Below are 14356 nucleotides of genomic sequence, written 5' to 3'. Positions count from 1 at the left end.
AAATCTTTTTCCTTTGTGGGTTTTTTTTTTTCCATGAGCGTAATTTGCACTGTAATTCCTTAATTCTCTGCCTTCTTTCCCTTCTCTCTTTTCTGCTTTACCTGCAAGCAAACTTGGAGAGTTTGGTCGTGGAAAATGAAAATAGTACTGGAGAAGTACAGGTAAAAAAGAGGGAGATGGTTCTTGTACTGTTGGCTGCTGCAGTCCACAGTGTTCTTTCTTAAAGCCAGGAATGTAGTGAAACAGTCAGTACATTGGAAAAGAATGCTGGCTGCTTCTCTTGTTTGGGGGTAGGGGGGCTGGATTTTTTCTGTTTTAAGGAACCAGTGGAAGCTCAGGGATTTCATCAGCTTGTTTTTACTGACCTTTTGTCTTCCTTCAATGACAGTTTACAGCTCCACAACTGGTGTTTGTGTGAGTGTGCTGCAGCTACTGGTTTGTGTAAATGTGACCTGTGGGGTGGGATCACAGCTGGGGATGTGTGGGCAGGTGCTCTCTTAGCACCTCACTGTAAATACTCATCTCCAGGTCAGATCATGGAGGGGGACTTCATTTCCATTTTATATGTGACAAAGTCAAACTTGCAAGGATGTTGGAAGCTGCAGGACAAATTCCCTGTGCTGGAAGGTTGTCCCTTGGCACACCTCTGCCTCTGGATGTGGTGAGCAGCAGCTGTCCCATTCAGATTGAGTGTGCCACCACTTCAGCTGCCAGGATAATTTTATTTCCTGAAGGCTGGGGTTTGCATGATGTGATCCTGTTTGTCTTAAAAAGGACTGAGAAGATCTCAACTTAACTTTATATTTTTCTGTATAGTATTTTGTTGCTATATTTTTATACTGTAAAAATAAAGTGTTTATTATTATCAAATATAACTGGTGCTGCTGTACTTTGAAAATAGGTCTCTGACATTCACTGGATGTCTTATGAACATTACCAAGGGTTCCCTTATGCAGGTGAGTTTTCTGTTGCTTTGTATTATTTCCAGGTCACACTGAGCTTCAGGCTGAAATAATGAAGGTATTTAGTGAATGAGTCCTCACTGAACCGTCCTGATCCAGCCAGGTGAGGGGAAAGAAAAGGGTTGAGCAAGGTCAGGCTACACACAGGGAACGTCTTTTAAATGAAAATGACTCACAGATATGAGAATTTTTGGCATTTTAACAATGATCAGGAACTGAGGGTTGGTAGAATGATATTGTGAGAAGGTCTCTGGTAACAGCTAAACCAGAAGGAGCAGGATGCTCTCTGCCATGTTAGTACAATGAGCTTCTTGTTCTCAGCTATTCTGAGGCATCATTTATGTTCAGTCCACTCCAACCCCATCTTACCACAAGAAATCTGGAAAGTTTTAAACATACACAGGACAAAGAATGAAAAATGTTTTGATTTTCTAGGTAGTCCTGTGATTTTTTTTATATTTCTAACACTTGTTTTCTACTTTATATCACCATACAGGACTAAGAGATACAAACTTAAATGCAATTAAAATAATGGAAGATGACACTTTCACATTCTCAGTTTTCAAACCTAGAGTGTCAGAAAATGTTCAAAGATAAGTGAGGAAACCTTGTAAAACTGTCCTACTCCCAAGTTTGCAGGAGGCTGCAGGAAAGCACACCTAACTGGTGTGCAGAAAGCCATCAGCACTGAGTGCTGATAAAAGGTCAAATGTGTTAATTAAATATTTGCTCATCTCTGTCTGGAGTCAAAGGGCAGATTTGGGATGGAAGGATGAAAGAAATCAGTGTCTCTGCATTGTGCAGGGCAGCTGTCATGAGAGGCTGAGCTGTTTTGCTGGTGTTTCAGGCACAGAGCCACTATGTGGCTATTTCTGCCTCTGTCTCTGGGAAGATTTTGTTATCGTGGTGCAGGGTGGCCCCTTGGCAATTCCTGTAGTAAATCTGGTGTGAGGTGATAGGTAAAGCAAGGCAGTGCTGTGGCTCCTGCAGATGGGGTTTTGCTCTTAGCTGTGTATGAGCACTTTTTAATATTTTTCTCCAGGCTATTTCAGAGCAGTACCTTTTAAATTTTAGTTCTTGTGAAAGCAGTCTTGAGGGACAGTGCAGTGCTGGCCAGATCTGGCTGTGGGGGTGCTTGGTTGGCAGCAATCCAGCCCCTGCTGCTCCCTGTGGAGGTGTGTTGGGGGCGGCTGGTGGGGAAAAGGAGGCTGGAGTTGGACAGCCATGCTTTTGGAGCTGGGCTCCACATCTCCCTCCAACAGGGATGGTCTGGTGTTGGACTTTGGTGATCCATAGGGTGAGGAAGCAGCCAGCTCCAAGCCTCCACATGCTGCTGTGGCACCTACCCTGGCGCTTTAGCTTTTGAAGGCATTTTTGAAGGCAAAATCTAGTAAGATTTTGACAAATAATCAAAAATGTTGCAGATGAGAAAAGGTCATCTGCAAAGTGTGAGCCTAGAAATGAGCACAGCTTGGTGTGTGTGTGTGTGTCTGTGCCCATCAGGCAGGACGGGCCAGTGCTTTGCTCTGCTCTGGCTGTACCTGCTGCTTCCTGGAGGGTGAAAAAGCAGCTACTTTGTGTCCCAAATCAAATTGGATTGAACCATGGCAATGTAGCAAGTGAAACCAGCAGCTTAAACTGAACCTTGTTACACTGAGGGAGACAGAGCGTCCCTGTGGGATTTCGTTTAGTTCTCCTTTTCCGTTTGTGAGGAGACGTGACAAGATTTTCTGCTTTTGTAGATTTGCGGATTTTCTACCAAGGCAGTAAATTCCTTAAAAGAATCACCTTTCTGCTGGTTTGTGAAAGGGAGAATATGGGGGAAAACCAGTTCAGCTGCCTTGCAGAGTCACCTGGAAAATGGAGCAGAGGGGTCACAATGCCTCAGCAGCAGGACTGCCCTCAGCTGAGCTGCTCTTGGCCCCTGTGGGCACGCAGGCATGTTGATGTCAGCAGCCTCCCTCACTTATGATAACGATATTTATCATTGTTTATTTGCTTTTATGATAGTTAGAGATATTTAGACATACTGCTGAGGAGGCAGAAATGCCTCCTGCTCATGTTACTTTGTTTAAAGAGGTGTGCTGTGCTCAGATGGCAGCTGGAGCTGTGGGTGCCCTGGTGTTACAGAGCACTGTAACAGGGTTCTGTGGCCTGTGGGAAACTGTGCTGGGGTGCATCAGGCATGGGGTCACCAGCCAGGGATTGTTCTGTTCTGCCCTGCTCTGCTGCAGCCTCAGCCTGAGTCCTGTGTGCAGCTTTGCTCATTGCAGTGTAAAAAAGCTTTTAAATTGTTAGAGAGTGTCCAAAGGAAGGTGAGGAAGGAAAATGAAGGGCTTTGAGGGGAAGGCATATGAGTGGCTGAGGTCACTTGGTCTGTTCAGCCTGGAAGAGACTGGGGGGAAACCTCATTGCAGTTGCAGCTTCCTCATCAGGGGAACAGAAGGGGCACTGATCTCTTTTCTGTGGTGACCAGTGACAGAACCCATGAAAATGGCCTGAAAGTGTTTCATGGGAGGTTTAGGTTGGATGTCAGAAAAAGATGCTTCACCCAGAGGGTGATTGGGCACTGGAACAGGCTGCCCAAGAAAGTGTCACATCACCAACAGTGACAGAGTTCAAGAAGTGTTTGGCAATGGTCTCAGGCACATAGCGTGTCTCTAGGGCATGGTCCTGTGCAGGCCTAAGACTTGGACTTGATTCTTGTGGGTCACTTCCACCCCTGCATGTTCTGTGGTTCTGTGAAAATAGGGCCTTTAAGTGCAAAAGAAAAAGGAATTTGGGGATCTATGTCCTAGAAAGCTGATCTAATCCTTGGGACAAACTCTACAGGTAACGTGCTCTCTCCAGCATGTGCTGGTCAAGAGAAAAGAAATGTCTCAAACTAATTTCAGTAATTATCCCACCCTCTGAGGCGTAATTAATTTGAGGGTCCAGGGGCTTTGGTCTTGTATCAAGTCCAATTTGGTTCTTCCACCAGCAGCAGAGGCCACAGAACAGGGAGTGAGCCCCTTGTGCTTCAGATGGCATCAAGCTGGCAGCAGCACTGAGTGCTTGGGAAAGCATAAGTGGAATTGGGAAAGAATTGTGGCAGGTTGGAGGAGGGGCTGGAAAATTGCTAATATATATTTTCCTGATGGTAGGTGCTAACTGCAACCCAGATCTGCATCAGTATCGGGGGCAACCATCTCTGCAGCTATGGGCTGGGGCTTCTGAAGGTTTGTGAGGCAAAGATGTGTCAACAACATCACTCTTTGGGGAAAAACAAAGGTCATGCCAGGCTGAAACTTTGTGCCTGAGAGGCACAAAGCTCTCCTTGCGCTCAACACTCACAGGGTTGTAGCTGAAATATTGTCTCCTCTTTGTCCACAGCTTCCTTGGAAGTTGAGTATTTCCATAGTCTTCTTCTTATTTCCAAATGTGGATGAGCAGCAGGACTGCAGGACTCTGACCTACAAGAAAACCTGAAACAGTGGGACTGAACCTGTGTGTGTCCTGCAAATAAACCACAAAATACCAGACTGGGGCTGTTACCTTAGCCAGCAAGAAATAGCATTGAATGTCAGCTCAGCTCGGCTCTCTGCAGCAGGATTTCTTTGTGGAGAGGATTGTTCACTGGGAAAGGCAGTGCTGAAGTTTTGGGGGATGCAGCTGAGCTAGGCTGCATGCAAAGGAGAGGGCCTCAGGGCACGGCGTGGAGGCTGAGCTGGGATTCAGAACTGCCACATGGAGCAAGCAGTCTGTGTCCAATTAAAACTTGGAGCAGCTCCTTTGCATGGACTGAGGAAGAACTTTTGTTCTCCCTGAAGTGGTGAGCTGGAGAGAAGGACACTGCTGGGAAGGAGTGAGGGGTGTCCCAGCAGCTCAGCTCACCCTGGGCTCGCTCTGTAAAGCTGGAGCCATATAAATGGGGTTTATTATTTAAGGTAATGAGACTGAAAAGTGCTGCCCAATACAAAAGCAGGGAACTAAAATGCTTAAAATGAAGCAATAAGGGAGTTTCTGCCAAAGGAGAGAGGCTGTAGATGCGAGGAGCCACTGGGGTTAACACACAGGCAGAGATGTTGCTGTGCCCAAAGAAAAACTTCCTCCTTGTTTAACTTAGTGTGTGGACATGGTAAGCATAGGACTCTTTTATGAAATGCCTGTTTAACAGTGAGCAACACAGGATTAGAATAATCTAAGTAAAATCTCAGTAAAACCTTAGTAAAATCTAAAGTTGGGAGAAGGTGTTCCTTGAGGAAAAAAGTAGTCTCTGGAGACCTCCCAAAGGTGGAAAGAAGTGAGCTGTAACCCAGCTCCACTGCTCTGTTCTGTCTTCATCCTGTGATGGATGAAGGAGCAGAGCCAGCTCTAGCACTGGGCTAACTCTTCAAATAATCCTCACTAAACCAAATAGGCTGCCAAGCGCGGGCTGGATTTTGCTGGCTTTTGTTTTCAAGTGTTCCCAGCTGCACAGCCCCTGGGTGCCAGCACAAAGCCACTCTCCCAAGCGCCGTGTCCTAGTGTGACATTCAAACACAACAGCACGGACACTCTGCTCCTCCCTCTCGTGCCCTTGTCCTCACCTGGATGACATGGCTGCAGGTTGGTGGCCACACCAGGCTCAGGGTGTTCTGGTAGCTCCTGGGTTGGGTGAGACATTCCCAAGGGAAGGGTTTGTTCCAAGCAGGATGAGGCAGCCTGGGGCAGGAAGGGAGCAGCCCTGCAGCTCTGCTTCACCTCACCCAGCCAGGGCACACCCTGGGGCATCCTGGCATGCAGGCAAAGGCCTCTGACTTTGGCCTGATGCCAGCTGGTGCTGGGAAAACTGCTCCTGGAGTCACCAAGGAGTGAAATTAAGGTGAGATTCACCCTGTAGCCCATTTCCATCTGCTGTTGGAAGCAAATCTGAGATTTGGGGGCAAACCCACCCTAGGAAGATGCTGTGAGCTGGCCCAGTGAGATGCTGGCAGGAGCTGTGGTTGCTGAGCTGGTGCTGGACTTGTGTCCCACTGCTGCCACTGCCCCAGCACTTGGACAGGCACATTTCTACTGTGAAATGTTGGGTCTGGCTGGCTGCTCGGGCAAAGTGGGCTGCAGCATTCCCAAAACTCTGCTCTGAGGGGGCTGTGTGGCTGCAAACACTGCTTTTAAATCATCCATCGCCAAATTCAGCATCCAACCCCCACTTATTGCTCTAGGAGGAACTTGTCCCACCTACAATGGGATCAGCCCTTGAGGACCCTGTTTTGGAGACCTGATCACACCTACAGCCTATTTCTCTCCATTCCCATGGACAAAGCCCAGAGCCACTATGGGGTGTGACATGCCAAATCCCAGCCCACAGAGTGCCTGGCACTGGCAGCGCAGGGGGTGCAGCCAACCCACCAACCTCAAAAATGAGCTATCTCATGGCAACCCCAAAATGTGTTTTTCTGCTCCCTGCAGCTACCCCAGGGCTGGCCCAAGCTCTTGGGTTTGTCCCATCCCCTCCAGCCAGCCCAGGAGAGGGCAGGCCCTGCAGAAGATCATATAGGCAGAAGATCAATCCAGTTGATAATTTGGCACTCAGCACGGAGAAATGACAGCAGGAAAGTTGAATGTCAGCATTTTATTAAAGATTTCCAGTGTTTTAGCAGCCAGTCAATTTTTTGTCTTAATTCTTCCGTAGTTTCCCTTTAGTCTTCCGCATTTTTTCTTCATTCTTCATCAGTATTTTTTCTTTGGCGTCCTCTGGTTTGCTCTTCTGCATTTCATCTCGTATCTCCTGTATTTTTTCTTTGATGTTCTGTATTTTTTTGTTGATGTCCTGTACTTTGTCTTTGTTGTTGCGTACTTTTAGTTCACACTCTGCTTTTTCTTCATATCTCAGTATTTTTTCTGGATTCCTCGGTATTTTTAATTTGTTTTGCTGTATTTTTTCTTTGTTCTTGTGTATTTTATCTTTGAGCTCCTGTATTTTTTCTTTGTTTGTCCATATTTTTGTTACATTATCTCTTTGTATTTCATTGTTCCTTCTTTCCTCTTCGATCTCCCCATGTCTTCCTTTCTTCATCCGTATTTTCATTTCATTCTTCCATATATTTTCCTTGATCTTCTCTATTTTTGATTTGTACTCCAGTATTTTTATTTCATTCTTCTCTATTTTTTCTTTAATCTCCTGCATTTCTTCTTCAGTGTTCTTAATTTTTGCTTTGATCGCCTGCATCTTCTGCTCGTTCTTCTGTAACTCCTCTTTGTATTTCTGTATTTGTCCATCCTTGTCCAGACTCGGTTCCTCGTTCAGCTCACTAGCACTGTCATCCGCAAAGTTCAGTTTCCCCATTACGTCTCCTACCTCCTCAGCTCCCGGGCAGCCGAAGTGCGAGTGGGAAATGAGATTTCGGGCACAACCTCACCTCAGCTATCGGACACCTGAGGGAGATGCGGGACCGGCTGCAGCCTTCCCGGCAGGCTGAGCACGCCCAGGCTCGGTTCCTCGCCTCCCGGCACCGCCGCTGGTTCGGCAGCGTCGCCCTGCCCGGCTGTGGGGTCGCGGAGGCCGCTGAGGGGATCCGGGAGCCGTTGCGGGAACCGTTGAGGGGCTGCGGAGCGGCTGAGGGGGTGCGGGGCTGCTGGGAGGTGCCGGGGTCCCCTGAAAGGCTGCGGGACCGCCGAGGGGCACCGGGGCCGCTAGAGAGGTGCTGGAGGCCGGCGGGGCGGCGAGGGCCGTCGGGGCCGCAGAGCCGCGGTGGTTCCTGAGGTGGCGCCTCGTCCTCCTGAGGCGACAACGGCCGAGGCGGGGCCACCGCGCGTGCTGGAGGAGGGGCCAGAACGGACCACGCCCCCTCACCACGAAAGGGGCGCGTCCCGCTGAGGCGACGTCACGGGCGCGCTGATTTGCATACGCCGTGCGTGCCGCGGGGTGGGCGGGCGGACGGACGCCGGAGGTGGCGGATCCAAGATGGCGCCGTGCGGACGTGTCCGGAGCCGCTGCCCGGGCCCGGCGCTGCTCCTGCTGCTGGCGCTGGCGGCGCGGCCGGCGGCGCCCAGCCCTGCTGCCGGCGTTGCCGGTCCCGGCGGCGCTCTGCCCGCAGCGGGGCAGCCGGGGGGGCCGGGAGTGGCTGCCCCGCGGAGTGCCCGCGGCGGCGGGTCGGGCAGCGGGTGGAAGCTGTCGGAGGAGGCGGTGTGCCGGGAAGACGTGGTGCGGCTCTGCTCCAAGCACAGCTGGGCCAACAACCTCGCCGTGCTCGAGTGCCTGCAGGATGTCCGCGAGGTGAGGGTCGGGCCCCGGGCCGGGCCGGGCCTGCCCGCGGCGGCGAACAAAGAGCCGGGTCCGCGCCCCGCCGCGCCGCCGCCCCGCGTTCCCCTCATGGTTTGTGTTTTAAAGATCGGAGTTTGCGCCGCGGAGCTCCGCGGGAGGAGCGAGCTGCCTGCGGGGTGGCCGTGAGGACTCCGGAGAGCAGCTCCTGTTCATCCGCACCTCGGGGCTCCGCGCTGCCGCCCGCGCAGCGCCCTCCGGGCAGGGAGCGCTCTCGGGGGATGGCTTTGTGCTCTGCCTCCGGTGCCTTGCGGGGTCATTCGTTCCTGGAGGTCTGGGAGAGCCCAGCCCGCGTAGTGCGGAGTGGAGGAGCCGTGCTCGCAGCAGCAGTGACCTGAGATGTTTTTTTCACGTTCAGGTTCCCACCTTCGCCGAGAACTCGGCTGCAGAGGCGGCTGCTTTCCAGTCCTCGGTTGTGCGTGTATGAAACTCGCTATATAATCGTTAGACGTAGCTGACTCTATGGGGAGGTTAACGGGGCAATCTGTGTTGTTCCCAAACATCTGTCGTGAGTAGTGTTAAGTCCAGTTCAAGAAAAAACTGAGTTGCTTCCTCCGAGTCTTCCAGCTCCATCTTTTCATTCATTCCTGGGCTCATTTTGAAGCAGCCTGTGGGGGACGTGCCTTTAGTGAGCCGTCGTGGTCTCGAGGTCTGTGTATTCTTGGCTTCCCTGCTGCGGAGTCCGGGAATGCCAGGATGGGTCAGTTTTAATGGTGTTTTGCCCAATAGGGAACACGATTAGGAAACAACCTGGGCTTGTTTCTCATCCGTTTTTATGGGGACAGCAGATGGCAGTGGCAATGGTTACTCTAATCAAAGGGAGTCTTGAACCAGTAAGTGTCAGTGATTACTTCTGGCTTTAAATGCAAAGCTAATTCTGATTTTAATCTAACTTCATGTTTTAATTTTGGTTGGGTAGTTAGTAAGACACTCGTGGTAGGTGTTTTCAGTGCGTCCTGCTGCAACATCTGTCACAGGTATGAAATGCTCCCATTTGTGCTTTATGAATAACTTGCCCCTTGCTGCTCCTTTCCCCTGTGTGGGATCTTTTGGCCCCCTTTTAGGTAGGCATCCTGTCTGAGAGGATCTTGGAAGCTGACCTCACAGGCAGTGCCTCACAGGCTGCCAGCCTGCCAAAAAGGCAAGCTCTTGTTGTTCCTTTCTTTCCAGTTGCATGGCCCCTCCCTACTCTCTTCACAGTTCCAGTGCTTGTTGGTTTTCTGCCATTTTAGCGAGGTGAACCCTTTTGTGGTCTAGTTTATCGTTTTTCTGCTGGAATAGTTTTGTCATTTTCCTGAGTTACAGCACAGAGGGGGGTGAGTGCAGGGCTGGTACACAGGGCTGTGCAGGGAGAGGGATAAGATCAAATCCAAGGTGAAGGAATGTTTTGCATCACGCTTTATTTTCAGCAAGTACAAACCCTTATGTTGGCTCTGCATATCTCCTGAGAACTCCCCTCTTTGAATGTTATGTCTGCTTGTGGTTTTCCTTTTCCCATTCCCAAGCCTGCCTTGATGTCAGTAGTTTGCTGGCTGTTGGTCTTGTCTAGCTGAAGTGCTGCCTGGTGCCCAGTGCTGAAGGTGAGTTTTTTTCTGGGTGACATCCCAGGCATCAACAGGACATCTCAGGACTCTTTTGGATTGAGTTTTTTCTCTGAAGGTGCCACTCTGTCTTATTTGTCTGTCAGCCTGCAAAGAGCACTCTCAGCTGGTGTTAACTCTCAGCAGTTTGCCCAGTAACACCGATGTGCTGGGCTGCATCCTGACGTAGAAATGACTTCACAGGGTGCTGCTCTGAGAAATTAATGAAAATAGCTGACTTCTGTGTATCTCTACTGTTTAACACTTGATATTTAGACTGTGAATAAAAGTCATCAGTTGTAAACATTGGGTAGCATTTCAGCTGACTGGGAATGGGGTCAGATATTGTCTCAGACGTTTCCTTTGCATTGGAGGTGACGGCAGAGGAAATAAGTGACAATAAGTGACATATGGGCTGTTGTTGATATAACTTTTACTTTTGACTCCAGAGCATCTGACTGCTTGTTTGGACAATACCAGAAAAGTGCCAATTACGTTTTAAAATGGGTGAGGATCTATTCTGAGTCATACAGCCCACTTAAAACCAGTCAGGCTATAGCAAGTGGAGATCTGGGGAGTTATTTTGTGTGATGCTTTCAGTGAGGGCAGTGTGTGGACACTGCTGCAAGGAGCAGGTAAGATTTTTAGATGCAGTTAGGCTGCAGAAGCAGCCTTTTTTTCTCTAGGTGTTTAAGGTAATCTTATTTTTATCATAAGAAATGTTTCTCTCAAGTGGAGAAAATTCACTTTGAAACTGGGAATGTTACTATAAGGATTATCCATTGATTTTCCTTAGTGTGATACAAGCAGGCTAGGACACTTCTAAATATGAATAACTAGGAGAAACAATTATTTGGAACATTCTTTTTCAGTCCATAAAATATAGAGAAAAGAGGTGGTGTGCTTCTTTTGTTATTCAGTGTGAGTGCTATCTCATGGTTTCAGTATCTGGTGATTTCTAGGAGTGCCTGTCTTTGAAGTACATCTTCCCTTGCTTTCACTGAGTAGTTTTGAATCTAAAGGAGCAGGAGTGTTGAGTCAGTGGAGCCCAACTTGTAAGGCAAATGTTGTAAGAAGCAGTGTAACACAAATATTCAGTAAAGAACAGTCTGACACAAAGTAAATAGTAAAAAAACTCCAAACTCCATACCCAAAACTCTACACAAATGAAAAAAACCCACCTAAGCCAAACCCCCAAACAGAAAATTTTAAAGTGTTGGTTTTGGGAGGTTATTGGTAGGATGTCACTTTAAAGTGTTATCAAAAGAGTTATCTTAGCACTAAGCACTGTGTATTTTTAGAATTCTTGAAGAAAAAATAGTCAGATCCCCAGACTGATATCAAATACTTTTTACCACTGATTTTTCCACTGAGTCAAAGAAATGTTTAATTAATGTAGTGCAGAGTCCTCTTTCCTTTAGTAGTAGAAGGATGCTCCTTGATTGGAGAAGGAAATGGTCATGGTCAGAGCTACTCAGCTTAAACATTTTTGGCCATAATCAGAAAATAGAGTAAACTCCAATTTTTTGATGCATTTTGCAGATGAATTAACTTCCTTCTTGTCAGAAGTATTCATGCACTGGATATATTACAGTTTTGAGTGACTTAAATTTTGTCATCAAGATTTTAATTATTATTCATATAATTCTATGTCGTGGTATAAAAAGAGTAGAAAGGGGTAGTGTATGTGTATATTTTTAAAATTTGTGTTCCAAAGTGCTTTTTTTTCCTGGAAGGATTCAGGTTGCAAGCCTGTTTCTGGAAAGACTTCAGAGCTTGCATTTCACTGAACATAGACTGCAGCCTTTAAGCCCTTTTTTTGTGGGTTGCCTGTTAAACTGATTTGCATGGTGGTTCAAGTATAAATACACCCATGAAATATTAATATATTTGCTAGGTAACGATTTTTGCTTGATTAATGATGATTTGCATTTGAAGCATGACCAAGTTGTTGAATTTGAGGTGGGAAACATTAAAAGGGATGAAAATAATCTTATCCAATGTGAGTCTCTTATCTGGTTTACTAGTGTAGCATGATTTTACTTTTAGAACCTACATTACATCTGGTTAATTGGTGAGTGAACTTGATACCATAATTGTTGAGCATTGCCCTTAGAAAGATTGTGCAGTATTTATAGCATGATATTGTTCTGTATCATGTTAATGCATTAAAGGCTAAGTATTTTTTCTGGATCAAACAGTTGTGGTTAAAATGGGATTAGAGATCAAAGTTTTGGCCTCCTGCTACTTTCTTCATCCTGAGTGGTTCTGTTTCTTTGGTAACACCTTTATGGCAAAGACAGTGTAATTGAGCCTTAATGCTCTGCCTCCTGGAAAAAATAGGACTCTCCTGGTGCTGCAGATTGTATTAAGAACAAAACAAGTTATGAAGGCTGTGCATTTCAAGAATATTTCAAGAATAGTATTTTTCCTGTTATTTCACTGTTGTAGTTGGTCTAAAAGGCCAGAAAATTCATTTGATGTGACTTAATGGAGTGAGGAGTGTGTACCATTTGACAGGGTTGGGAATTGTCATATTTCTTCCATTTAAATGTTTTATTCCTCACTCTGTGTACCTGAGCTCCTTAAGTGATCTGATAAAACAGTGTCAGTGAAATTACTTGTTTTAAAATTATAGATGGAGAATAGAAACCAGACAGTAATGCATGCTTGGGGTCTTCATCTCTCTGGGTTATACTGTAATGGTAGGAAAAATTGTGTGTTCCCAGTCCTTGTCCTGGTTCTCTAGTGTTTCTACCTTTTTGGTAAATGGATTGGAAATGTAAAGGCTTCCCTTAATCTTTTTGCTCGCACTGAGGTAGATGAGTGTGATCTGTCACAGTAGCTCATTTTACTTTATTTTTCCTCTTTTTTCTCTCCCTAATTTATTGAATTCCAAGTGAAAGGTTCTGTTTGACTCAACGTGTGACATTATGTTATATTTGAGCACGTCCTCCTGTTGTTCCATCTCTCTGTTTTCCTGTGCACAGGTGGAGGCTGGCATTTAAAGTTCCCTTTTTGAGATGTCTCATTTGTGGCAGCAAATGACTGGTTACCTGTCCAGAGCTCTGACTAATTGAGGGCTGTGGGTTAAACAAGGAGTGAGGTTGGGCTGGATCTTAGGAAATGCAAGTGCTGAACACATTCCTGGCAGGGCTGACCATCTCTTTCAGCACTTGTGGGGTTTTTTCCCCAAAATCCCCAGGCATTCTCCCTGGCCTTCAGGTGAGCTGTTTTAAGAAACAGCCTGTTTAAGTTGTGGGAAGCTGCCTGTTCCTTGGGTTGATATGTCTGTGCTTGTGGGATGGAGGCTGTTCTGGTTCTCTAATCATGATTATTGCAAAGGAGCAGGCAGTTAGTATTCCAGAGGTACTCTTGCAGTGCCTACAGCATTACCATTGGTTCAGATAGCAACACTCAAAGGGTTGGGTTTTTTTAAAGGCAATGATCAGAAACCTGAAAGATGTACCTTAAGCCTTGCCAAGAGCTTTGCTTACATTTTCCCTTCTTTCTAAAGGATATTGACCTGGTGATCATTCACAATCTGAAAAGGACACAGGAGTTTAAGAACTGCTACTTTCCTGTGAAAAATAAAAGGAGAATTCTTACCAGTATAGTTGGAGTTGAGCTAACTTAAAGGAAAAATGTGTTGCAATTTTAAGAGATTGAGTTAAGTATTGCTCTGTAATTTGGCTCTATGAGTTGAAGCCTGTGACATCTGAATTAGAAATTTTCAGATACAGTTCTATCTTAAATGGAATTTAATGAAGAATTTACAATGCTTTGTGGTAGATGCAAATTAATTTGAATAGTGAATATAGTCCCTCCTGCTTTTAAAATTCATGAAATGGAAGATGGACTATCCAAATCAATGGAAGAGAATCGCTGGACCTAGGAGAAATGAATGAGATGATTAAGTTTTGAAAAACACATGAGCAACAGGAAGGCAAGGAGCACTAAAGGTTTTTCTCCTGAGGCTTGGCTTCTTACCCCAGATCAGCTGCATTTTTATTCTGAGGTTCTCTTTTTCCCTTGTGTTTGGATAGTGTAAGCCCAGTTTCCTCCTGGCTTTTGTAGTTAAGTCTTAAAGTAAAATACTAAATATACTTTAAAAGTTTGATTTGTTGTTAGGTTGGTTACTTTGGCATCAGCCTCTGGCTTCATCTCAGGATGTAGCAATATTTAAAAGTATTCTTTTCTTCTTGCTGAAGCCATGTGTGAGCTGAATAGAGGGGAAGATGGTCTCTCTCATTCCAGATGCTGGACTGAATGTCTTGTGAACAGAGCACTGAGCACAGGTTTAGTCCTCCATATCCTTTTTCTTATCAAAGAGAGTTATTTTTGTGAGGTTTTTGTAGGGGGTGGATTTGTTTTTCTTAATTCTGTGCTGTCCTTGGCAGGCTGCTACTTGTGGTAGCTGGTTGTTGTGTATCAGTTTGGCCTGGGATGTTTGGCTCAGGAAAAGAGATTATCTTACAGGTCTGCTTCCTCCAGCGAGCTGGCACTGCTGCCCTGCTGCAGCTCTGCATACC

The 14356-nt window shown here is 46.5% G+C and overlaps 1 protein-coding gene across 1 annotated transcript in view; it reads left to right on the top strand.

Moving 5' to 3' along the window:
• Positions 1 to 7887: 7887 nt before the first annotated feature.
• GLG1 (golgi glycoprotein 1) overlaps positions 7888 to 14356 on the top strand; it is a 78576-nt gene continuing 72107 nt past the window's right edge. The window contains exon 1 of the mRNA XM_054296284.1: positions 7888 to 8199. Within this exon, the coding sequence (XP_054152259.1) occupies positions 7888 to 8199 (312 nt within the window). The remainder of the gene's footprint in view (positions 8200 to 14356) is intronic.

The sequence above is a fragment of the Melozone crissalis genome, unplaced genomic scaffold (assembly GCF_028551555.1).
Source record: "Melozone crissalis strain CALT ecotype California unplaced genomic scaffold, PUWL_Pcris_2 ptg000007l_1, whole genome shotgun sequence".
Taxonomy (NCBI): domain Eukaryota; kingdom Metazoa; phylum Chordata; class Aves; order Passeriformes; family Passerellidae; genus Melozone; species Melozone crissalis.
This window is presented reverse-complemented; position numbering and strand designations above follow the sequence as displayed.